Genomic DNA, 27,234 nt, shown 5'->3' with positions numbered 1-27,234 from the left:
AGCTGACTCTTCCAGTGTACATGGCATTGATGAAACACAGTGACAGCTCAGGGGTTTATTAATGACACAAAAAGGTGCATTAGACGTTAAGAGCTACGCATCCAGTCAGTGCGTCAAGAGAAGGTATTAGTGGTGATGTGTTGCCATAGAGAATCTGCAATAATAAATGAAGGCATAAATCCAAATGACGTTAAACTGGACAGTATTTCTGAAATTACTGAATTGTTCAATGTTTTGCACTCCCCAGATTGCAGCAATAGGAAGTAGTTTATGCAGTTACACAGAAGTTTACACAAAGTTACACTTGCTTTATGCCACATAAAGTATCTCCACAATTATTTCCTCCAACAATTTGTACTTTTGTACTGAAAATACCAGTTTTTCACATTTTGCCATCTGCAAGTGATTTGCTGTAAGGCAATGATAAAAAAAAAAGCATCCATAATTATTTCTATGTAGGTGATCCCATTTACATTTTTTATATACGAGAAATTGAAAGAGAGGATGGGACAGGATGGAGGTGGGACAGGGACAGAACTATATTTTATTGTGTATCAGTTCCTTAAGGTAAGGCAACTCTATCCACACACAGATGTCTAAGCATGCAGTCTATTTATAAGAAGAGCAGCTGTTCCACAAGTCACTGGATGCAGTTGGTACACTGCTAATCTGAAAATAAGATCAATTTTTATGTGTAATAATAAAGCATTTCCTCCTTATGTTAGGCAAAATCATCAAAATCATAGTGGGAAAGGAGAAAACAGTGTAAAGCTCTACAACTGAGCAGGACAAATACCCATCTTCTGCTACTCTCAAAAAAGAATCGTCATTTTTGGCTTAAATCTAAACATAACAGCAACAAGAAAAGTTAACAGAAGTGAGAGTTAAAGAGGCACTGAGAAACATAAAAAGAAATACGTCTACACAACACGAACTGTAGTTCAACATGTTTCAGTACAGAAACTATCCCACTTAGGTCTTTGATTTCTAAACTACTATAGCAATTTAATAAGAAAGCTAGTTTCTCTAACTGAAAATGAAGGCTAATTTTACCAGATCATTGTATAGAATACAGACAGTAGTATTTAGAAAGCTGGAGACTTTTGTCTGCACATATGAATTTAATAAAAATCAGTTCATATCAATTTTTTTTATTAGATATCAGCACAGTTTACAAATCTGAATTAAGAAACAAAGTTACAGAACAGAACTAGTTAGCGCTCATTCTCGGTTGTGAGGTTTTTCCTTTAAGATCTAATCATTTTTATACAAGATGTCATCAACAAAAAAATCTAAACTGTCTAAAACACAGTTTTACTTTACTTCCTCATTCAAAATTTCATTATCAAAAAACTGTGATTGTTCTGAACACTTTAACTAGTATTTTACTAACTACTCTATTAGGCCCTTTATAAAGTTTTTTTCAATTTTTACACAATACAGATTGTTTTTAAAGCACTTAAGGATTCTATATTGCAATTTTTAATATAACTTTCAAAATCAGGAATAAATAGATTGTTCTCATAACAAGATGGAATCTATTATTCAAAATACCAGGTGCCTTATCTTCGCTATACCTCATATTAAGTATAAGATTTACTTGCAGAAATATAGTTTTAAAACATGAATCCCCGTCACTTCAATGCACATCCATTTACGACTGCAAGAGCTTCTACTTCTTTAACTTCATTCTATGATTTGCTACAATCCACTAAATACAATCCAGCTTAGGCTTACCTTCTTCCCCACAGCTTATAAGACAAGCCAGAAGACATGTCATGTCTGGCAACTAAGGATGCAGGTGCACAGAGGTTTCTATTGGGAAGTCTAATTTCTAATGTATGTGTTCATCCTTCTTTCTTTTTCCTGCCTCACAAACAAATGCAGTAATAATATAAAGCTCCCAACATCTAACATCAAGGTCACTAAGAGAAGTACAAGAGGACTGTAAAGAAAAAGAAAAATAAAAGCATACACAATGTAACAAGTTGCTATATAATTTCTGCTCTGTAAAGACAAAATAGCAATAAAAAGACCCTGCACCAGAAAGCTGCACAAAAATAGGCTGGAGCAATTGAAGACATTAACAGTCTTAAGGCAACCTTTTTTCAAATCAGCAGTGTGATTACTTGTGCATCTGAAGAGAAACTCTTCTTTAGTGTACTTAACTGATATGCAAGATGTTATGAACCATATCGATCCTAGAAAACAAAAAAAAAAACCAAAAACCCAGACATGAGTATCTTTTCCATTGAAAGAAATCAGTTTAACTTACATTAGTGAAATAAATAGTAGCTTAAGTCTTAAAGTCTTTAAGAATACTGACCATTGTTTTGAAGAACTGGAGGTTACACCTAAACTGAGGGATAATTAGCCTGATTTTCAAATAAAAATGAGCTCCCACTGCCCTCATATAGGAAACACAACCTACAGGAAAGCTTTACGTGACGGAGAAAAAAAAAATGCTTTAAGTTTGTGCACTAATTCAGACCTAAGGTACAACTGTCAAGTCAGAACCAATAAAAGAGTTAGGAGCCATAACAGTAAGATGACAGCAAACAACTTCTGTAATGGAATTCTTACTCGGTTTTAAGAAAACAAAACAAAACAAAAACACCCTCTATAAGGGAAGAAACAAAAAAACACTCTAAGGAAAGTGTACTGTAAGCTGCCAATTTACTTTTAAAACTATAAAGAACTACTATCAATCAAACAAGGTCTAGGAAGTTCAAAACTGAGTCACAAAAATATTTCACAGCAGGATCAATGCCATTAGATGCCTACATGACAACTTTAACTAATGTGTTATTTATCACAATTTTTACTGACCTGTATAGATGTCATGACTCCATTAGCAAGTACAGAAAGCTTTCCAGCCACGGATTTCACTCCTTGTTTAAACTGGGCAATATCAGGAGCGGAAGGCAAGACGTTAGTAATGTTGTAACTTCCTAAAGGGGCAAACACACAGACAAAAACAAAACAATTTTTAATAAAAAGCAGACTTCCTTCTTCCCCTGTGAAGTACAATATGCTACAAAGACGTCTAAAGATGAGCACCTGATAACCACTATAGAAAACAGTAGGTCTAAATCTCAAATTTCTTAAATGCATCTTGCTTTTCATGTTTTCCATTGGCTCACATTTCCACTCAGTCTGTCATTTTCTACATTTTGCATTCCCAGTTAAGCAGTATACGTTTGGATGAAACATGGTTTATCCCGTGCTTCCAACCTGCTGCAATACTATGTCTTGTACCCTGAACAGTTCTTACACTGCAATTTGGAGATGAATTAAAAGTAACTAACACTATTTGTGTGCACATACAGGCATGCTTTGCTTCCTGTATATACACACGGTTTTGCATTACTATATCCACAGCTTGGAAAATTCTGTGCAATTACAGTAATGGTCATTTACATAGCAGGTTTTAAAACCCCCAACAAAGCTGGCAATCCAACCTTTCTTAAAAAGTGTTACTGCTACTGCTATTATGGAAGTACAGGTCTAAAAATAACAGAAAGCAAAGGTGTTTCAAAACTAACTGCATGGCAAGTATTAACATGCTTACAATTACAAACGCTCATTAGTGAGAATTATTGGCATGCTAAATTCTGCAAAGTATTCTGAAGTCTTCAAAATGTCTGATACTGCAAAGGACAAACATCAGTGGAAGTGCTCTTGCAGAACTATGATCTCATGAATAAATGAGGTTCCTGAGAGGAAGCATACCAAAATCAATCGTTTTCAAAACAGACTCATCTGTAACCCTAATTCAGGCATGTGGCCAATCGATGCCCTTGGTCAGTCAGAGCACAGCTGGTAACTCCTGCACAGTCATCAACCTGCACACAAGTTCATCCAGCTGCAGACATCACATCCTTCAGAACTGTAACAACATTTCTACACACTGGCTTTCAACAGCATTTCTACATTCTGTCTGCATTTTTTTATTTTTTTTTTTTTTTTTGCTTTTGTTGTTTTTTCAATTCTCTCCCCCAGAGAGAGGATCTGCAGCTCTCCTTTTCATATTCAGCAAGCTTCTCTCCCCTGTTCTTTAAAGCCAGCTAGAAGAACTTTCTATGGCACACGGGCACACTCGTTTATTGCTCCTTTCAAAAAATCATTATTCAAAAATTCACTACCACTGAGATATCTCTACTTCTGAACTGTAACGTTGATCCATTTTGTTTAACAAATTCTTCAGCTTTCTTTCCTATTTAAGTCAGAATAACAGAAATAATAAAAATCTCAGGTAAAATAAAGGGAATGTAGCTCTACTCTCTTCTCAAATAATTTTTCTCCTGTTTTTCTAGCTTACAAGAAGTTTCCCAGAACTTCTTTTTTCCCCAGTACAGAATGACAGAGGTAGGTAACTCCTTTTTCTAACTTTCTTCAAAATCATCATTTGCAAGTTTACCTGAGACATGCCATCTTTCAAAAGAAACAGGCATTAAAAAAAATACAAAGTAAAAAACTTCTTTTTTTTCAGCCTTATCTTTTTGGTAACTGGATCCTACAGTGTTCTGTATAAAGACAGGTACCCTGAAACTTTGTGACGTAAAATCTCAGCAGAGTTCATGAAAACATCTTCAGTTTCAAGACACTCTATATTGGCAAGGACCCCAGAATTACAGCAGTGCATTTGTTGCCAACCTCCGGTCTTCTGATTACATTTATTTTACAGAACTGATGATGACCTTGGCATTAATCCAACACCAGACAAGCCAGGAGTGCAGTGAAATACCACAAACAGTCACGGTCTAAAAATAACCTTTGAAAAGGGGACTGTAACAGAAAAACAAGCAGGAAAGGCAGACCCTAGAGCCTGGATATCATGTGAATTTAAAATACATGAACTAATAATTCTTGGTGTATTGTTTCTTCACTTTTATTGATCTGAAGTAATAACTGCACATGAAATTGAGCCACTTTGTAATGTAACTTCAAATTCACTGTTGAATTACATAACAAGATTGCCAGTCACAGTGAGTAACTAACCATGAAATGCAGAAAAGTATTTTTTCATTCTTTTATAAGAAATCTCTGAACTGCACACGCCCTAGGAGCCTTTCCAAGTAGTGAGCAATGAATAAACATGTGCACAACTATACACATAAGCTTTGTATAATTCCCTGTAAGTGTCCTTATGTAGAATATGATGAGAATTTTATCATGTATACACACGCACACCCCGAGAGCATATAAATGAGCAGAATCCTCAAATATCATATTCTGAGAAAGGACAGAGCCTACTTTGAAATTACACTATGTTGCTGAATTACTAGCAGGGTGTTGAAAAACAATGAGATTTCTAATAGCCTAAACACTCCTTCTCAGTCTGTCTAATATTTCATTTCTAACCTGATGATATGTTCTGTCCAGCATAAAGTACTCCAGCAAACCTCAATATACAAATGAATTGCAAAATTTCCTTAGTAATTTGATGAGATCAGTGTTCAAAGTAGATTCAATATTATTACAAAGCGTGGCATGCATGAGGCATATGGTAACACATCAAAAGAAGAGTAACTGAACTTAGGTGTCACTTCCTCTATTTTTATAAAAGATTATTATAGGGTTTAGGGTGTTGTGGCTTTTTTAATAAACAAAAAAGCAATACATCACAAAAATTATAATAAAATACTGAAGTCACTGAACTGAAAACACCACTTTTTATCTAATAAATGGACTTTCTGAATAAATGACTACACCAGTCTTGCTTGTTTGATCTATTACCAATATTAATGCACTTGGTATACTTTTTGCAGAATACAGCAACAAATAGCTTTCTGATACCATGATCAGAAGCACAGTACTGGAGTACATCCCACAGCAAGCTACAGTTTCTCACCCTGTTCAATACATACCTGCTGGCTGTTTTTTCTGATCTTCAAACAAGTCAGCTGAACTTATAGAGGAACTTCCAGAAAGTCTTTCTAGTCGAGCTCTAGCTTCATACTAGAAAAGAATTGAGAAGAAAAAGTCTTTTATCAGCGTGCTGGCATTTTTAGAGCCCATAAAAAATAACGAGATTATAAAATAAAAAAAATCATCTGAAGCTGACCATTCCAAAACCTACTGTGTTACACGTGGCTTACACAGCATGAGTTTGTCCTTTCCTCAACACACTTCTAAATAGATGAAAGAGTGACATCTACTACTGCTACACTGAGAGGCCAGTTCACTGTTAGCTCCCCTAAAAAAAGTTTATATTGTTGACCAGGCAGAGGACAATGCGCTATTCAGTCATTAAAAATCACAACAACAAAAATGAAATAGTGGCTAGGTATAAAAAGAAAGACACTCCAGTTAGCATCATGTTGGCATCACGGAATGTTTGCATCACCAAATCATACAATGGTTTGGGTGGAAGAGACCTTAAAGCCCACCCATTTCCAACCCCGTGCTGCTGTCAGGGCTGCCTCCCACCAGCTCAGGCTGCCCATGGCCACATCCAACCTGGCCCTGAGCCTCTCCAGGACAGGGCACCCATAGCTTCTCTGGGCAGCCTGTTCAGTGCCTCACCATTTTCTGAGCGAAGAATTTCCCTCCTGTCATCTAACCCCCTCTTCTTTTAGTTTAAAACAATTCCTCCTTGTCCTATCATTAATACCAGATGATGTAAAATGTCAGCCACCCTCCTGCATGCTGAAAGGTCAACAATGAGGTCTCCCTGAAGCCTTCTCCCTGCTGAACATGATGATTTTAATAACTGTCTCAGTTCTTGTCCTTAGGAATAGTGATACAATGATTATATTATTTTACATCATTGTTTACATTGTTAATTTTTCTTTAGAAGTAGATTCTTTTAAAACTGAGTGTTGGCCTAAAAAATTCTAACTAATAATAATGCTTTTTTTAATTTTTCTCTAGGCTGATCCTATTGTAGGTCATTTGCTGAACAATTTATAAGCTTACCTAGCTTTACAATTGCAAGTAGACTGCTATTTTTATCAATAGCTCGTTAGCATCAGTGTTGATATTTGAGACAAAAGAAACTGGACTTCATCCAGCACCAGGCTGATTCTTTCCAAATCAAAGACTGCTGAACCACGATCTACCACCTTTACCAGGCAAGAATGATGTTGAAGGCAAGCTGCAGCTCCTTGAAATGAAATACTGAACTTCCAGAGTTACTGGAGACTTTGTCTATTTCCATCAAACAAATTTTCCAGTGGACTGAAATGGATTCTACAAACTTATAAATTTTACAGATCATTATTGCCTGCTCTCTTTATACAACAACCCCTTGCTCTACAGCCAAATAATGTTTTTGCATTCAGTAACATTTATCACTGTTTTAAACTTACATCTGCACGGTCCTGCCTCCCAAAATACATGTCTGATGAAATTGCTTTTACATTGCCAAATTTTTTTTGTGCTTCATCTGTGCTTAAAGGTGGCTCACATTCAGGCTTACGACGAGATGCAGGCCTAGAATAAGAACAGAGAACATCAGTAGTGTAACATTTTATCATGGCAGAACACTAAAACAATCAAATAGAAGTATTACTGTCTTCATTTTCTGAAGTCTAGAAGTATAATTGTGATTTATAAAAGAACAACATGTAGAAATTAAATCAGCACAAATCCAGGACTAGTCTGATACAGCAGTAAATAAAATTTCAGTGACAGTTTTACAAGACAGTGAACTTATAGTATCTAAAATTTATTAATCCTGCCATCTTTATTTTAGAGTTCTCTGAAAAAGCTTACTATCAACAAAAACAGGGTATTTCTACAAACCCTCAAAAGCAAAGCAAACTCACGTCCAGCACAACATCAGTGAAATAGTGAAATTCACATTTAAACCGAACAGTATGAATATAAACGGCCAGCAAACATGCATATTGAACTGCTTATGCCTTTTTTTTTAAGGAAAAAAAAAAGCTTAAATAACAAACTAGCAGCATTATGAACAATATCAGTGCCTATTTTGTGCAGAATGTATCACTGGTGCAGTCTTTAGGAAGCAACAGACTCTGCTTATCTTAAAAAAAAACCTAAAGCTAAATTAATCATACAGGTAAATGAAAAACAGTTTTAAATAAGAACAACAGAAGCAACACACCAGGCTATCACACAGAAGCCCATATTCTCGCATTTTCCATTTTAGTGAAAACATAAAAACACAGTTGTCAGAAGAAGAAATACATTCATCTTTTATCATCAAAATTAGACCTGTTGTCTCTTTGAAATCTTGATCTTGAGAGCTGAGTACTCCACAGTTTCACTCTTTCGGTATCTGGGTTCTACTTGGTTCATTAGGCAATAAACAAAGCAAGTAAAACAAGTATGTTCTCAAAACAGTCCAATATGAGTCACTCTCTATTTTGTCGACCACCTTTTTGCTGAAACTACTTTGGAAACTACTTCTAGTAGATACACTGTACAGCACTAATCAAAACAGACAGCACCTTTTAAAAATAATTGAACATGAAATTCAGCCAGGAGGTTCCATGCCTGATAATCAAAGCTATGACCAAATTCTCTCTCTGGACTGAAAAAAAATCTCACTGCTATAACCAGGACTCAAATTGTATTAACATGCTTGGACTGTACAAAAATCAGTTAGTATTTCTTGGCATACCTATCTGAAAATCCTGTATTTTTTGAAGTCAGTATTACATCAACATCTCTACTATTACTCTCCTTCTTCCAAAAAGGATCTGAATTGTCATCCCATTTAGAGAAAGTGTTGCTTCTCAAATCTGAAGAATCATAGTACCTAAACAAAAGAAGAAAAAATATATATATTGAAAAAGTAGTGACTCTTACACTTAACCTGTTCACCTTTCCTTTAGGCTGGATATGGTCACGAACATATACAGTGGACTTCCAGAGAGATCTGTTCCCACCACAGACAGTAGAGCAAAGGTTCCATTACTTTAAAGTATTCCATCTTTTTTAGGATCAGACAAAGCGCTTGGAAAAAACACTGCCAATACACCTACCTGACTTAAGAGAAACCCTAAAGAACTTCAGGACAGGCCCTGTGAGCAAAGTTTTTGCCTCGTGACAACCCTACAAGCAACTCTGTTCATAAATGCTTGGTGGCCTTGACACTCCATACCAACATATCAGCTGTGAAAAAAACCACCACCACTTTCACAGCACTTCAGAGATCCAAATGCAACTAACCCATGCCACTGGTGATGCCATGGTTCCACATGCAAAAAAGTTTTCTAATCACAGAGCTGACAGTGGCTAATCTCACAGTTCCATACAAATCTATCCAGCAAGAAAATCTGCTCCCATTTTCTGCAGCATTAACAAACAAAATTCAAAGCTGTATGGAAAGCCCTTGCCTCAGGTTCTGTATATTGTATGCAAACATTACTATTAAATCTCTAAGCTTTGTAACATGTTTTATTAAACAATGAAAATTAGTCTCATTTGAACAAGTGAGACCATGTTTTTCACGTATCAAAACTGCGGGGAACACGAAAACAGAAAGGAAAAAACAGAAGTACATTTGTCAAGGTATGGTGAGATACTGCCCTTCAATTATCTACGTACGTTTAAAGACACTTGCATAAGACTTGGGGAAAAAAAAAATATATATATATATGTTAAATGACAAACACTGAGCATTTCTCTTTGTGGCTGTATCAAATTTCCTCAAGTTTGGATATGACTAGGATAGGGGTAAGATAACCAAAACAACATGAAGGATTAAAGCCAGGACCCACATTTCATGAAAAGAGCCATTTAAAAAACATGCTCTGTTTGTGTTATGAGTAATCAGGACACTGTTTCAGCAGTTTACCAGAAATATGACACCTTCAGTAAAGTCTCCCACCACTGTACATGAGAAAGAGCAAGGACAGATCTGTGATTAACCTTTGGCAAAAATCTCTCCCTTTTTCTCCCGACAGGAGACTCAATGAGATGCAATCCTCATTTTCACAATCTCACCTCACAGAGCAGATGGAATACATTTTTGAAGGCATTTTTTTCCCCTGCTAAAAGCATTTTCCTTTACAGTTGGAAAATCCAAAGGAAGAATCATTAAAATAAATTGAAAAAAGGAAAAAAATCACTGTTTGGGGCACATCACTATACTACTTCAATATTCTCTGTTCCTGTGATCCTAGGTTGTTTTCAGTGGTTCTTCACATTTCCCTTTCAGGTTTTTCTAACTCTACAAAATATTTCTTCAGGATTCAAAGAGGGGAAAAAAATCCACCATATAATAAAAAATCAAAAGTTATATTATTGCATTAATAAAAAATTTTTAAATGTAGTAAAAAAAACCCCAAACCAATCCAAGGATTCTGAAAGGCATTAAATATATATTAAAATCTTAAGATGTTTATCTTGCTTGAATTGCAGATACATACCAGCACTAACATCCAGCATAGTTATTTGCTTTTTGCAAAATATTACTGTGTACTAAGTTGACTGTGAAGTTACTTTGCCTCTTTTTTGAAGTCACAGCTTGCAATAAAGGATGAAGAAAGCCTTAGAAACTTCATCAAGTACAACAATCTGACACTTTCGTCAAAGAGAATGAATTTCTGTAACAACTCCAATTAGATTTTACTATTGCTACAAAAAGCAAGAGAGTCAAAAACAGCTAGGTCACAATTTATCTTCTAATTATTGAACCAAAACACATTAAAAAGCCTCTTCCATAATTCATAATTTCTCTGCTAGCAGACTTATAAATAATTTGAGAGCAGAAATAGTTCTTTTCAAGGTACAAACACAAAGAGAAGCACTGAGATGATACATGCTTCATTTTAGAAGACTGCTGCCAGTTTGCTTGGTATCATATTTGCAGTTCTGCTGCTAGTGATTACACAGCAAAGTAATGACATAAAAGCCTCCGCGTTTCTATTTGCCTACCTACAAGTAATTAGCTACCATTTTCCACGTTTCTTTGGCAGCTATTCAATAAAGTTTACAAAAGGACCACCTGTTTCTACCAGTCCAGCTGTTTGAATGTAATTAATGCCTGTCAGGCACTTTGCTGTCTCCTTCCCTGCAAAATTTGCAGTGCATTTGTGCTTTAACCAAAAATGTTTTTTGTCCAAGATTTTTCTTAAATTTTACGTTTAAAGACAAAGTCTTGGATTACAAGACTGCAGAAATCTACACAATTCACACAGCACAAAATATAACAAGATATACTTCTTGCATTTGTTATTTTCATAGGTAAAAGATGCCAACTGCAGTCAAACTTGTACCAGATTTTGATATTTATTTAATTTTCAACTGAGTGTGAAGCACCACAAAACAAGCAAAAAATTAACTAGATTCTGCCTTTGGTCAATGAAACTTATACACCAACTCTTTGCAAATAAATACTAGATAGGACAACTGGTGAGACAAAACTCATAAATACCACATAATTGAGACTACTTCTCAGAAAAAAATGCAGCTTCTTTTCACTATGTTGAAGGGCAGGAATGCCATGCAGAGGGATCTTGGAAGCCTTGAAAAGTGGGCCCATGCAAACTTCATGAAATTCAACAAGGCCAAGAATAAGGTCCTTGAGCAGGGCAATCCCAAACATGAGTAACAGCTGGGCACTGAGAGGATAGAGAGCTGTCCTACTCAGAATAACATGAGGGTATTGGTGAACAAAAAGTAACAGCAGATCCTCCTGAAATCTATGTTAAGGCACATGCAAGACAGAGGTGATATGACACAGCCAGCTCAGCTTCACCAAGGACAGACTGCATCTGACCAATATGGTGGCAGCACCAGTGGACAGAGGAAGGGCAACTGGTGTCACCTACTTGGAATTGTGTAAGGCCTTTGATATGGTCCCACATCACATCCTTATCTCTAACTTGGAGAGTTATGGATTTGAAGGCTGGACTATTGGTTGGATAAAGAATTGGTTGGATGGTCACAGCCAGAGGACTGTGGTCAATGACACCATGTCCAAGTGGAGGCTAGTGATGAGGGTGTTCCTCAGGGCTCCATTTTGGGACCAGTGCTCTTTAGCAACTTTATCAAAGATACAGACAGTGGGATCGAGTGTATCCTCAACAAGTTTGCCTATTACATGAAGGTAAGTGGTGCAGCTGCTGGAACAGAAGCTGTTGCATTTGAACTGGAGATCCCAGGTACTTCTATTGACAAGAATTCACTGAAAGGAGCCCTGCACAGAAAGACTTGGGGGGGGGCACAATGGATGAACAGCTTGACATGAGCCAGTGTGAGCGCTTGCAGCCCAGAGGCCAACTGTATCCTGGGCTGCATGAAAAGAGGGGTAGCCAGCAGAGAGAGGGAAGTGATTGTTCCCCTTTGCTCTGCCCCTCACAAGGGCATCCACACCTGCAGTTCCCAGCACAAGAAAGACAGAGCTGCTGGAACAGATCCAAAGGAGAGCCACAAAGATGATCAGAGGGCTGAAACACCTCTCTTATGAAGACAGGTTGAGGGAGTAGGACTTGTTCACCTAAAGAACTTAAAAACAGGTGGGAGACTGACTTTCTATGCAGTCTGATAGTGATGAAACACGGGGGAATACTTTTAAAGTAAAAGGAGGTTAGACCAGGTATGTCCAACCCCTGGTCTGTATGTGGCCTGGCACAGCTGACAATGCAGTTGCCCTCTGCCTCGCACTATTCTGATGGTGGCTCTGCCCCACTAAGTAGCCCACCCAGCCCAAGTGCACAACTGTCACCCAGCACCAACTGAACATCAGTGAGCAATTAACCCTGCTTGGGCTGAAGTGAGGGCACAGAAGGGCACAGTAAAGTGATAACTCAAGTTAGGGCAAATAAATTTATGAATTTTTGATACATTAACTAAACATCGTCACCATAAATACATTATTTAAGATTTTCAAACAGAACATAGTTTCCCTACAATAAGGTCAAATATCCCATTAGTTTTATGGGGTTTTTTTTTTTGCTCTTTTTTATGTTTTAATATCAAAAATTAAAATGTTTTGTTACTTATATGCATTAACTATACTATATATTTGTAAGGGCTGCTCTGAAAGTAATGCCTCCTACTTTATGACTTTGGTCCGCAATGTCAGAGGTGGATTCCCACCAATATTCCATTGCATTTTGTTGCAGTGTGAGAGGGTGGTGCACTTCAGCAGTGGCAACAGCATGTCACCTCCACTGGTGCAGATTGCTCTGAGCACAGCATGCAGGTTCCTGTCCATTGCTGGTGAAAACGCATAGATAATAGCAGTGTCTATACTGAAAAAGAGTGTTTTGTAGCTGAGAATATGCTCTAGAGACACTGTGAATGCTTCGTACCTGGAGGTGTTCAAGGACAGGCTGAATGAGGGCCTGAGCAACCTGATCTAGTAGATGGCACCCTGTCTGTGGCAGGAGGTCAGAACTGGATGGTTTCTAAGGTCGCTTCTAATCCAAACCATTCTGATTCTAAATATATTTATTTTATTGGGAGGACAACTATTCAAACTATTCTATGTTTCCTCAAAATATAACAGGTGTGTAGATTTGTGCAATTGTCTTCTGTTTTAATCTTGTTTCAAATATACTGCATACACTGAAATACTTGCATACACTTCTACTCTCACTCAAAACATAAAACCAATACATTACCTTGAACTAGAAGAGAAATATGAGTCTTCAGCATCATCTGTGTACTTTTTCTTTGGTTTTGCAACTGTTGGTGTTTCCTGCTCTATTGTTTGCATATCTGAGATGACAGAATGAGAAATGCCACTGGGGACAGGAAAAAAAATATATTTGTAAAGAGATGACAAAGCCCACCCTCTAAAATAAACAAATAATGAAAGCCCTTATGTAGTTTCTGAAGCCTGCTGTCAACACAAAAACACTACAAGCATTTAAGAATAAACAGGGAATTAAAAAAGTAAAGCCTCTGAAAGCTTAGCTACAGTTCTCTGAAGTAGTGACAAGACTTTTGAATACAAAACCCATTCCAACAGCTGTATAAAAGCCATGTGATTTTTCGAAGTTTTGGCATGTAGTGGGTAGACTATGCTTAGGTTTGTAGTGTTCACAAAAACATTCCAGCTACCCTCTTCATAGACAGATAAATATATCTACAATTTAAGTTAACATCTGTCTGGAAAATAAAAACTCCTGCCCCTTTCTCTGACAAATACTCCATTCTTCGATCATGGTATTTCCGTAACACTTCATGCTTCAGTATATCCTTTCATTTAGGAAGTAAAATCAAGAATATTTGCATAATACTACAGTCCATCTTAAACACAGTGTACAGAACTTCACATACCTTCTGTTGCTGCCAAATCCCATGCCAAGTCTCTCTAGTTCATTTTTCTTCTTACCAGATAGATTTAACTTTTCTTCTTTTGTTTTAATATCAAGATCTCTGTAGGCCAATCGTAAAGATGATACACTAGAACAAAACATACAGTTAAATACTACTGTAAATTCATTTAAAAACAGTAATATTGATAGAAAAAGTAATGTATATTGTACAACTGTATCTTGTTTTCTGTGTTTATTGAAAATACTCATTATTAACGGGATCATACTTCAACTATAAGAATGGGAGAAAGCTGGTAGAAAATACCATCTAAACAGTACTCTAGTGTGAGTACGAGCAGGCAGGACTTTTTTTTTTTCTTTTTGCCTTCAAAAGATATGTAAAAATTTGTACTGTTAAAGTTCAGGGTACAGTTTTGCTCTACCATCAAGTCAACCACTGTCATAGTCATACCTGCTACAAAATAATAACCAAAATTACCCAACTCTGATGTATTACAGCAGCCACAATACAACACTAGTAATGTCTTCCCCTGAGTTCACTCCTTGGCACTGCCACACCTTCCTACATGCTCCTAATGGTTTTAACACTTGCGGAACATTTAATTCAGGTAGACTACATTTCCCCTCTACTGATGCTGTTCTTCTCTGTCCCAAAAAAAGTCTCAGAAGAGGGAATGAGAAACTTTGTAGTTGCAACATCAAATATGTTCTCTATTATGGAATCTTGGAAGCATCTAAAACTTATGTACCACATGTCAAGTAACACATTTTGTCACTCTAAACATTCTTGCAATTTAAATACAAGTGCTCTGAGATGTCACAGGCCTTTCTAAACCTCAAGACAGTATTAATAATAGAGCTTTTTAAAAGTGATTATAGAACTGTAGGAACACTGCATAAATTCAGTTCATTGGTTTAAAAGGGATACAAAGGGTAACTTTAATGAGGAACACAACATGTCTAATTCATAGGTTGCATCTGTCATAAAGTACAAACGAATGCTATCAGAAAAAATTTAAATGAGAATTAGATGTTACTTGTAGACACTTGTAGAGTTCCTGTTGTGAGTAGAAGGGAAATACTTAAATCTGAAAACAATATATTTTCCTTGTACCCTTCCATCAGTTTTGTATGGAATCAGGAATGGAAAGAAAAAAGCCATTTGATTACTGAAATGGGCTCTAGTTTTGCTCCTCGACTCACCCTATGTGTCTTTATTTAACTTTAAACAGGAGTACAAGATGCCCCTACCAAAGTTCACACCTTGCTGGACAGTGCAACCTGCTGCAAGACAGAGGTTGTGTACCTGAACTTGTGATGACTGGATATCCTTTGATTAGTCCTTCAGAAGGCTTTAATTCAGAACTAAAAATTCATGATGTCTTCCGTTCAGATGCTGACAACAATAAATGTCAGTCATCTGATGAATGATTTTTGAAATCAGTAAAATCAGAGAAACTTATCATCAAACTACAGAATATATCCAGGGAAGTTTTTCATCAATTCTTACTCTGTAGGATCAGCTGTTACAGAGAAAATGGAAAATGTTTTCTGAAGTTCAGCTTAGAACTGCTACTGAAGGAAATCTACTCAGCTCTTTACTTAAGTAAAAAGCAGCCTGTTTTATGAAATCTATTTAATGAACATAAAAAAAAAATCTCTTATTTTCTGTGGATAAAAAAAAATTAGCATTATACCTATTAGTTTTATAGTAACTCTAGTTATTTATTATTTAGTCACTGCACAGCAGAAAATGAAGAAACTTTGTACCAATTAAAAAATTACATTTTAAGTTTCAAGTCTTCGATCTCTTTCTATAAAGGAAGCACTAAAAGTATAATTTCCAAACATTTAAAGTCACAATGAATTAATTTACTAAAGCTCATTACTCTGGATTTAAAAAAAAACACACCAATTAGCTGGAGGCACTTGCAACTTTAAAAGCATTCATTCTTCTTTAATTTTGATAGACACTGCCATCTACAGTTAAAGACACAAGAAGTTAATCTCTAGTGAAATTTACCTTGTTTCTACTAAGATCAGATACGGAAACCCAAGTCCAAGTGCACCCCTCATATTTACAGATATTTTTGGAGGGTCTTAACTACTTCAGAAGTGTTGCAGTGGACCCAAGCGGAATGTGTACTGACAAATGTTTCTGACACAAAAACAGAATCAATACTGTGAATTTCTTCCAAACTGAATAATATAATTAAAGAGATTATCAGTAAAGAATACTAATAACCAATAATGAACAATCATTTTTATCTAGCAGCACATTACTCCAATTCAGTTTACGGGTAATTCTGGCAATTGGTGAAATTTTTTTTTTTTTTGTGGTAAGAATACCTGGAAAAAATGAACAATTCCCTTGTGATTAATACTTTCAATGGACACGAAACATAAATTTCTGCTGAGGCTGTGTAAGAAGTATGCAAAAACAACACGAAATAGACTGTAGGCTGAAGTGGTTGGTGTCACAAATTCCAAGTGATTCTCTAATTTTATAATTGTATTTATATTCAGAAAATTCCTCAATAATTTATTAAAGCGATGCATCCTAGCATTACATCTCGTAAGAGCTAAGAATAAACAGCTGCAGCCTATTTACTGAGGATGGACTAACTTGTGGCTGACAAAAAACAAATTTTGTGAAAATGAAGGCAGCTTCCATATGAAACAGCTCAAACTTAAGCAGGCAATTCTAGCCATACCTAACCAGACTCCCACTTTCAACAGAGAAACCTTTACCCAATATATACACGAATATTACCAAGTATGTGCATTATTCCCAAGCAATCAGTGAGCATTTTACAATGTTTATACAGTTCATTACCCCAAATCAAAATGAACTATGTAAATAGTACTGAATAAAGAATGCTCAGGAGGTGAGAGTCTCCACTGGTAACACAGGCAATGAAAACTATTACTTTTTGACCCACCCCATCACATTTGGGGAATTTTATAAAATCAAGAACTGAAGTTTTATTTGTACTCCTTTGGTAGCATTTAAAATGCTGATAGTTAATTCATTAACAAGAAATCAGGCATCATGTTTTACCATTGTGTATACAACTCATACTTACAGTGGCTCTTCCATCTCTATTTTCTTACTGCTATGAAGATCCTCTTGTTCCTTCATTTTATCTACAGCTTGTGCTTGTTTTTCAATTTCATTAAAGCTTTGACTGCTGACTTTTTGTGCCCCCAAACCGCCTTTTTTGGCACCAAGCTTGATTCATTAAAAAGAAAGAAAAAGACCCAACTAAGAAAATACTGAAGAATCAATTTCAGAAGCAACAACAAATGCTATACTCTGTTAGGGAGTATACAGTGCAACTTCAATAATGATTATGCTGCATAACAATAATATAATTAACTTCGTTGCAGTTGAACCATTTGATGCTCATTCACTTAATTCATAATAGCAGAAGTTGTAGAAGTGACTAAGATGTTTGAAATAGCTCTCACTGGCCAGTGCATTCTCTTAATAGTAGGGATTGATTTATTCACATTCTTAATAAATGCATATTTAACCATTTACCATAAGATAGGAATACACAAATTTTCCATATAAGCGTATGCAAAAATTCATAAATGCACAATTAGTCTTAGCATATAACCAAACACAGCAAGTTGGGCTTTTTGTTTTGTTTTTTGTTTTTAAGATAAAACATGTCAGCTTTAGAGGTTACAGTTTTGCACTGGTTCTTTTAAAAGAAATCTATTCCTAGCTTATTACTTCAAAACACGAATACAAATCCTTTCACTCTTCTTATCAGTTATTTAAAAAAAAAAACAACACTGACTACTACATATGTGAATAGACAAAAAGATGCAAATTGAGAACAGCAGTTTGAGTATTTTGCTGTTTCTGAGTCACCCATGTGTTTAACTCTTCACCTGCAACCTACAGCAACCTTAATTTTCCCAATAAACTTATCCTGCTAATACTTCGAAGCCTTCATCTGGCCTATGTACACAAAGAACTGTACAGTATTAGTCTGACAACGTACGTGCAGCAGTGAATCCAGTTATGTTCTTTTAACTGTAAGAGAACTGCAACTACTTGGAATAAATAGGAAATTCCTCTTGCATACTGGGGCCCTCTAGTGGGAGCAATGAATAGTAAGTTTCAATCATTGGCTCCAATGAAAGTCTCCATACATCAGCCAGGCCTAAACCAAGTGGCTCCCAGTAACATGTAATCCCTGTAGCCTCTAATATTAGGGCTATTTTCTTGGGACTTACAAGCTATACTCCCCAGATTTAGCCTTTTCTAAATACACTGAGTCAACTCCGAAATATCTGGCTCAGTTTTCAGTTCCTTTAACAATTGCTCTGGGCTGCACAACTCCTTACATCTAACTAACGTACAAAGAACAGATGCCTAAGAAAGTGTTGAGATCCAATCCATAAACAAGTCTCTAAAGTATCCTGAAACTATCTTCAACTGAATGCAGCTGCAAATTTTCTATAAATGCAACAAAGTGCCATACTGCAGTGTGGTGTGAGATGAGATCTACTTCACAAATAAAAAACTAAATGTCTCAAGGTCACCTAGTATTTACAGATTAATCCACACATGCACGTTTAGTCACTTAAAAGAGCTATTGGAAATGCCTCTGTTTTCAGGGTTTGCTACAAAAAGATCTCAAATGTCTAACATAGCTGAAAGACTGAAGAAGTCTAACAATCCAGTGTCAAGATCTCTGAAAATAAGAAGAAAGGTTACAGGGCAGATTGCAGGCACAACTGTAGTGAAGCCTACATAAAAATATCAAGGCCTGTATTGATATTTTACTCATTTTTTAAAAGACAGAAGGTGTGAAAGTCTAGACAGTACAGTAAGCTGGATACATGTGAACACGCTCAGAATTTATCTGAGCACAGAAAACAACCCACACACTAAGTACTCTGCTACAGAAGAACAGTAATCTGTTAGACAAATTCATCTTAACAATCACAAAATCATTTGAGTTGGAAGGGACCTATTCAATTTGAAATGGATCCTCAGCTATTTTGATGTGTAACAGGTTTTCTATTGCATTGTAGTTTAAAAAATTGTTACCAATATATGTACTGTTTAGAATTAATGCACAACATTTACAAACTGTAATTTACTATTTCCATAGATCCATAATACAAAGGAAAAAACTGTGTTAATTACGTAGACTTACCCCTTTCTTAACTTGATTCGGCTTCTTTTTTATGAAGGAGGTGTTCTCTGTAATGAAAAGTTTATTACTTGACATACGCTTTTATTAATTTCAGAATTACAAAAGATAATTTCTACAATTTCAGTCTCAAAATATGTTTTTGAATTTACTGCCATAAAGTACTATAGTTTCATCATTAAGAGATTTAGAAACAAACTGATTGACAGGGCACAGAGCAGTATTACCAAGAAAACATGAGAAAGAGCCTCTGATTGAGGATGTGGTACCTCTTGTCTATTCTTAACAGGAATAAAATAATGGCTCAGTTTTCAGTTGTGGATACCTCCTAGTACACAGACTTGCCATTCTGAATCACACTAGAGGTTTACCTGATCCCAAACCACTTCCAGGACAAACTGTTTACTAGATAGAAAGTCACTATCTGTGTTTAAAACAACCAATCATAAAGATAAAATAAATCACCATAAACACCAACAAAATCACAAACGTCACCAGAGATGACAACATACTCTACCACTGAACTGAACAGTTTTGCTCAATTGCCTTAATACATTATTAAGAGTCCAAATTTACATACAATGTTTGAAAGTTCCAGTCTTAATGCTTTGTATTAAACTTCAAAACATACAAAATAAATGAATTTACACTTTGCTCTTCATGAAGTTCGACGCAGCTCCTGACCTTGGTATTTTAATGAGGCCATAGTTGAATTAACCACAGTTTTCAAACAACTCCTACTAAATGCTTACACATACAGAAAAACTCTTTTGAGTTGAAATTTAGTTAAACTGACCAAGCTTACACAGAACAGAGACCCTTCACGTGTAAGACGGAACTTATGCCCAAAACAAGAGAAACACTTGTTTTATGAGAACATGCGTTATAGATAAAAATGAGAAAATATGGGAAGTACAGGTGGATAACTGCTTTTCCTATTGTCTAGTCTCCATCACACTAAAAAAAGTGAATATAAAAAACAGCAATGAAGATCATGCCCTTTTGAAGCACTGAGTCAGACCAAACTATCACTTCTTTACTAACACTGTGCTGCTGAAAAATCAATACTCCTGTTCCTGCAGGATGATCCTCAAAATGATACACCACTTATATATTTAATTCTATTCTATTTTCCTCAACTTCTTAAATTCTACATAAAGACATATTCCTCACAGTTATGTAAATTAAGATTAACCAAAGATTTTGCATAACAAATACAAGATTTTTCCTGCCTAATTTTATTTGCTTTGTTTTCTGAAAAGGGAGCAAATCCATGTTTAGACAGAAAGAGGGATCTACAACATGTAGTCCTGCTTTACATAAAGCACTTGCTTGAAACAAAAACAAAAAAAAGCAGGCCATTACTCATGGCACAGTGCTCCACTTGCGTACAGATGCAGAACTATTAGGCTAACAGGTGTAAAGCACCATTAGGTGCAATTTCTGTAGCATTTAAACTCAGCAGGTCAGCCAGGATAACACAGATAAAACCAGAATGCAATTGACTAAAACTTAAGAAGTCACAAAACAAATTCTGATGTTTCAAACTAACTCATGCACAGAATAGTGAATTAAGAATTTCACATCCCTTCCCAGTCACACATTCTGAGCACGAACACATACAGAGGTACACTATCCTGGTTGCTGTCTTCTACTTATGCTCATTACCTAATGTGGCCTTTGGTGATGTACTAAGGCAATCAACACCTGGTCCATGTTCCGATCCACCTGGAAATATAGCAAGGGTAAGAATACCAGAAGGATCATTAGAATGTTTAAACACCAAAACAGAGCTCCTTGTCCTTAGAGTACCATTTGATACAGATACTGTAATGTGTTATTTCTGTTACAACTTTGCCAGTTACTAACAGGAACCCAAAGATTCATCTGAAATCTTCCTAACCAGACTTTAATTTGGGCTCCTATTAAACATTATTAAAGAAACATGCAATACCACCCATTCTAGCACAGCCCTTCTAGAAACTCATTCCCTCCCAAAATTCTGGGGGTATCAGCAAGGTTTAATTACTTAACTACAGAAGTAGGGTAAAGAGAGCCTAAACAAAGAGCCAATCAGAAATGGAGTTTTTTGTTAACAAAGAACCAGTCGTACCTTCATGGCTTTCTGGTAGGTTTTCTGAAATTTTCTGTTGTAAAGGAACTGGTTCTGACTCTGATAACACCCACTCTGTATTCTTCATGTTGAAACAAAATGAAAAAAAATCAGAAGCACATAAAAAATGGAATCCATCAAATAAATACGAGCACTGTACTCAAAGATCACTGATAAGTTAATACTGAATTCTCATTACTAAAGCTTCTAGTTTCAAAACCTGTTAAAATAAATGTCTACCTTTAATAAAAAGCAAGCTGTTTTCAAAAGCACTGCCAAGCACCTGTATCCACCTCTCATAACATCTCAGTGTTTAGCATCCAAAACAGTGATACGCATTTCAATTATGTTCCAGATTTCTTCACTGTAGGCCAGCTATTAATTTTTATTTTCTTTCCACACTTAACATTTATAGAATACGGGAGAGCTGAACCATTTATTTACATATAATAACCAGCCCTTCTCCCCACACTAAGCTCTCATACTTATTTTCTAACACCTAATTTTTGACTGTAAGCAGTACTCCAAAGTCTCTTATGAGTCCTTCCACTTTGCTCACACACATCCTTCTCACCAGGCAAACCTGTGAGGCCCGAACACAGTAATACCTGCTTAATATTACCTTTCTTTCCCCTACAAGCCCTGTGCCAGTTCATGCCTGCTATTCTTTAAAACCTCAACTTCAAAGCTTCCTGACAGCTTCCTCTCAAAATACCACACTCAAGGAATCTCTTGCCCCAGGGCACACAGACTAATTGTGTCTGATCTGCTATCTTTGCAGCTATCCAAAAATTCTGCTCTGAAAGTTTACTGTACTCAACCCATAAATTCTCTCAAGAGGGTATGTATCAAGTTCCTACTTCATGTACTCACCCTAAAAATACTTAACCCTCTTTTCTCCCTAGCTTGCATTAGTGTATGCTTTTCCTATTCCTGTAAGTGTCATTTCACTTTGCTTTTGGGAACAGGAATACTCTATTTTTCTACTGTCAGAACAGATCGTCTTCTGGTGGAAACTCCAGGTTGTAATTCAAAAACTTATTTATTTTTGCCTCTGCAATAAGCATTTCTGGGTAACATAGCATTCTTCCCAACGTGTGAAACAAATATTCTTTTCTTGGTTCAAAGATTTCAAAATTTATAAGGCATTCAAATATTGACTATAGTAGAAGTTCCTAAAATAAAACAGATAGCAAGAAGGCTGAATTTCCCCTCAAAATCCGCCTCTTCTAAAAAATTAAAAAACAAATAATTTACCTTTTAAAGCGTTACATAAGTGTTGCTTGTTTGTCTTCACCATTTAGTTATTCATTTAAATTACAGGTCTTTCCATCCTTGAGCATCCCAGATACATTAAAAAGTCAATAAAGCAATGCTATTTTTTACCACGTTCTTAACCCAGGTGTAGATAGGAGCAACTTGCATTTTTATTATTTGCTGATGATGTACATGCATGACCACATACTATGTCAGGGAAATTAATGTTTTTGTGAAGCATATTCACAACAAGAGCTAGTATGACATATACTCAAATTACCTGAATTCTTCTCTATTCCAAAATAAGCCCTCATGACGGTACTTGAGTTGTAGGTGTTCACAGACTGCAAATGTACTAGAAAACACCACTGCCAGAACGTTCAGTTTTGTTGCAATTTTTAGGAATATTAGGTATAGCAGTAACTTAATTATTGGGCGTTTAAATTTAAATCAGGGCACTCTCAAGCCAAATGGATCAGTCATGAATCTATGTGGAATTGTATGCCTAGCAAAAATAGTTTCATTCCACATACAGCTACTGTTTGAGTAATTCTGAATTATCATCTTAGAAAGTCATTCACATTCAGGAATAACTCTGAGACCCACAGAAGGACAGGTAGATAAATATGAACTTAATGACCCATCCTTTAACATTTTTCTTCCACAGTTTGATCTTCATCACAGAACACACAGTTATCCTAATACATTTAGAAAGCAAACTAAATAGTCAACCTATACCTTGGAAGAAGCATGGGACGCAAAAAAGTCCTCTTCTTTGTGTTGAGGTGACACAGGTGGCATTCCACATCCATCTGTCCACAGCTAAAAGTGTTTAGAGAGAGGATCAAGGTTAGAAGGAAGAGAAGGACATCATTATTTTTATTATTATCAGGACAATTGCATGAAGGTATTCTAAATTAAAGTGCACTTATCTTAAAACTACTTTTTATCAGGTTAAAAATTTAGTGATTTTCTTTTTCTATTAAGTATTTCTCCTTTATAATTTATTTGAGTATGTGACCTTGTTTTGACTCCATGCCTGTGGTATCTCCCTTCCCAGTAACAATTTCCTTCCTAACAAAGTCCTCAGATTAAGTTCTGCTGCACTAATATTATCAATATTTAATATAGCTAGAGCTTTAGAATCAAGTTTTTTCATTTTCTCACATAGGAATAATAAAAATACAGCATTAAGAAAATACCATGGTCAGGTACTTTGATGAACTGTCCCACTTGGCCTAAGAGTTCCAAAACCTTTAGTACACCTGCAGAAAGCTTTTGAAAGATGCTAACAGTTCACAGGGAGGGCTGCACAGCCCTGAGTGCCTCAGATCATTCCAGGAAATCTGCTGGACAATACCTGAACTTGGGATCTTCATCCTAAATTTAGAAGGTTCTTTCTAATACATGCAAAAGACATCATACTGAAAATAGTGACCACTTTCAGAAAGGTTACTATATATGCAACAAGATTATGTCATTAAATTGAACCAGTAAATCAGAGAATAAGTGTTCTTTTTAACAGGACTGGCACAAAGAATAATTACTGAATGATGCACTTCAACCATATAGATAGTACATAATCACTTAAACTTGCAGCATATTCAAAATTATATTTAATATTTTTTAACATAAGAAATAAATGACTAATACCAGATTTTGGGATGACATCTGTAACTGTAACCTCAGTTCTTCAAAGTGTCATTTGGAGAACATAATGCCCATTTAAACACAAATGGGATATTAAATTTACTTAAACTTGTTTATATCTAAAGCTATTAAGTAAAAAAGATTCTGAAAGCAGTGATGTGAACCATGTTAAATATAACATCCATAACATAAAATTAGTATGACTTGCTTGAACTTCATGCTGCAAAACATACAGACTAGAAGATAAAAAGCAAGAAAATTGCATTGTGTTTTGTGTTTGGTTTTTCTTTCTTTCTTTCTTTCTTTCTTCCTTTCTTTCCCACTCATCTGATCAACTTCAAATGAATTAGTCATGTGAACACAGTGAATTAAACAGTCAAAGCGTTCACTGTGTACACAAAACAGAACTGTTGTCAAACTTACTTAACACCTCAGCAGACTAATATACTGCATAGTTCACTAACAACTTCTTCCTATCAGCAGTTCAGGGCTTTGACAGCATGCCTGAACTGCATCAGCACTTTTAACAGAACAGTAAGTTCAAGAAACGTAATTTGCTAATTTTTCAAGTATAAAACTTTTTGTAGAAAATGTATCCATTCAAATCAAAACCCCACAGAAATCACAACTGTTTTATAGATAGCTGTTGGCACTTTTACATTTCTACAATGCTCTACTTCTATGTAATAATTCAGTTCCAGAAAAGCAAAGATAATCACAACGCATAATTCATGGAGAAGAGCATGTATATTTATTGTGCAATAGCACAAATACAATTTTGCAGTACATCTGTGAAACAAAGTAGTTCCCATTTGGAAGAATACCTGAAATTTCTGCCTACAATTCTTTTAAGTTACTGCAAATGATACATTATATTTTGAGTAACCCAGAAGTGACCCTGAAGTATCAGGTTGAGCTCGACCCTCAACATCTGACACAAATAGTTTACTCCACTTCTTGCCTCTTCACAACGACGTGTAGCAGTACCTCCAAAATAATCATCTTTCACACTGTTAATTAGAAACTTAAAATTATTCTAGTGGTTAAGGAACGGGATGTGTTTCAGAAATCTAAATGACAAAGGACACTCGTTACTCACATCAGTACCATGCTTTCTTGTTGCTTGTGTTGCAAGAGATTTAATCTTCTCCTTGTAAAGCTGGGCAGCTCGACTGTTATACTTTGCATTGGTGTCATTTGTTGTGCATCCATGTTGATGGAAAAAAGCAGACTACAAAGCAGAACATATAAAACACTATAAGAAACAAATTTCAAAACAAGTGCCACATTAATATACACTGCAATGCAGCAAAATACTCTGTTTCTGAATCTAAATCTTACACAGACGTCATAATTTAGAAATCTCCAAAATAAGACGAAAACTCCATTATGGCAACATAGGGACACATAAAACAACAACAAAAAACAAATAGATCAGTGAGACCTTTTAAAAGCATACACAATTCCAATCATATACCACAGTTCCTAGATCTGAATCAAACAACCAAATAAAGTTTTACTGAAAACCTAAAACTAACTAGCAAATTACCTCATACGTTCTTGCACAAAAGAACATATCAGACCATTACAGTAAAATGCAATAAACAAGTTTCTGATAGGGTCAGCAAATACAGATAACTGAAGTTTATAATGTCAAATGCAAACCTAGTAAACAAATACGAGACTACGTGAAAAATTAAGCCAGCCAACTTCTCTACAATAAAAACAGTAGTAAATGTCTCCCTGCTACAAAGTTCTTTGTTTTTTCTTTTTGCATATAAATATATACATACACTTAGGAAGCTGACATTCAGAGCTTTTCTCTGTAGGCCCCAAATGCCATCACTGTAGGTATTTATTCTGAAGACAAAAGGAACTCGTAACACCACATAACCCTAGCAATCTCATAGGCAGCTAGGAAACAGCTATGATTACAGCTCACAACTGCTGTAATCCAAGATTCAATGCCATCAGGCAATTATAAAATACAAAGGTACATAAGGGGTATATGAGGTATATAAGGGGTGAGCGTGCTTATGTCTGACCTCTTGGTATAATGCACAATAGGAAACAGTGATATCCAAGCAGAATGAAAAATACACATGAAATTAAATAATATTCACTATTAATCCTGTTAGGAATATGCATTCTGAAATTAACTGCAGTTCTTTTTCAAACTTTGCAGTCTCTTCCTTCCAATTGCCTAAAAACCTTTGGCTAAAAAAGAAGGAAAATATTTTTCACGTAGACCCTCCCTCTTCTGATTAGTTCAAACTATGTTGTTTACATATGAGGTGAAGTAAAAGAAACCTGATAATTAAATTCACGTAAGTTATACTTTTTTTTATACTGCAGTTGTAAGGAGAGGGAGAGAAAAAGAGGGTGAAAATGCCACTTTATTTCTGATAAAGTTACACAGCTGATTAGATCTGCATACCAGAGACAGTGACTTGTCAAGTACCAAATTTAAAGGAAAAATATTTGACTGGAAAATGCAGAAGTGGAAGACAAATAATAATTATCTTCAATTCACCATTCTCTGCATGGAAATAAAAAAAATAGAAGAAATAGCAGAATACCAAAGTGACAAAACTTGAGGAAAGCAGTTTCATAAAGAAAAAAAATCTATGGAAAGCAAGTTTGAGTGAGAGGGAACACAAACTCAAGCAGCCAAAATTTCTTAAAAACAAAACAACAAAAAAAGAAGAAAAGTAACCAGTAAGCTTTCTGGGAATTGGAAGTAGAAGTTTCTTATGAATGTTACAGGTTTCCACACTCAGTGGGTCAACTCAGGGAAGAAATCTCAGTTATTGGTGTGTGGGGGGGTTGA

The 27,234-nt window shown here is 35.8% G+C and overlaps 1 protein-coding gene across 1 annotated transcript in view; it reads right to left on the bottom strand.

Annotated features, from left to right (window-relative positions):
- Window positions 1-1,685: 1,685 nt before the first annotated feature.
- The window catches only part of ARFGAP3 (ADP ribosylation factor GTPase activating protein 3), a 30,264-nt gene continuing 4,715 nt past the window's right edge, over window positions 1,686-27,234 (bottom strand). The window contains exons 4-16 of the mRNA XM_065742424.1: window positions 25,504-25,635; window positions 23,493-23,576; window positions 21,498-21,579; window positions 21,053-21,112; window positions 19,388-19,434; window positions 17,294-17,439; window positions 14,209-14,334; window positions 13,548-13,670; window positions 8,594-8,731; window positions 7,314-7,437; window positions 5,871-5,961; window positions 2,830-2,951; window positions 1,686-2,201 (exon numbers count right to left, since the gene is read on the bottom strand). Of these exons, the coding sequence (XP_065598496.1) occupies window positions 2,184-2,201; window positions 2,830-2,951; window positions 5,871-5,961; window positions 7,314-7,437; window positions 8,594-8,731; window positions 13,548-13,670; window positions 14,209-14,334; window positions 17,294-17,439; window positions 19,388-19,434; window positions 21,053-21,112; window positions 21,498-21,579; window positions 23,493-23,576; window positions 25,504-25,635 (1,293 nt within the window). The 3' untranslated portion in view covers window positions 1,686-2,183. The remainder of the gene's footprint in view (window positions 2,202-2,829; window positions 2,952-5,870; window positions 5,962-7,313; window positions 7,438-8,593; window positions 8,732-13,547; window positions 13,671-14,208; window positions 14,335-17,293; window positions 17,440-19,387; window positions 19,435-21,052; window positions 21,113-21,497; window positions 21,580-23,492; window positions 23,577-25,503; window positions 25,636-27,234) is intronic.

Source organism: Cyrtonyx montezumae, unplaced genomic scaffold (assembly GCF_038088225.1).
Source record: "Cyrtonyx montezumae isolate F1298 unplaced genomic scaffold, pur_monq_1.0 scaffold_3, whole genome shotgun sequence".
NCBI lineage: Eukaryota > Metazoa > Chordata > Aves > Galliformes > Odontophoridae > Cyrtonyx > Cyrtonyx montezumae.
This window is presented reverse-complemented; position numbering and strand designations above follow the sequence as displayed.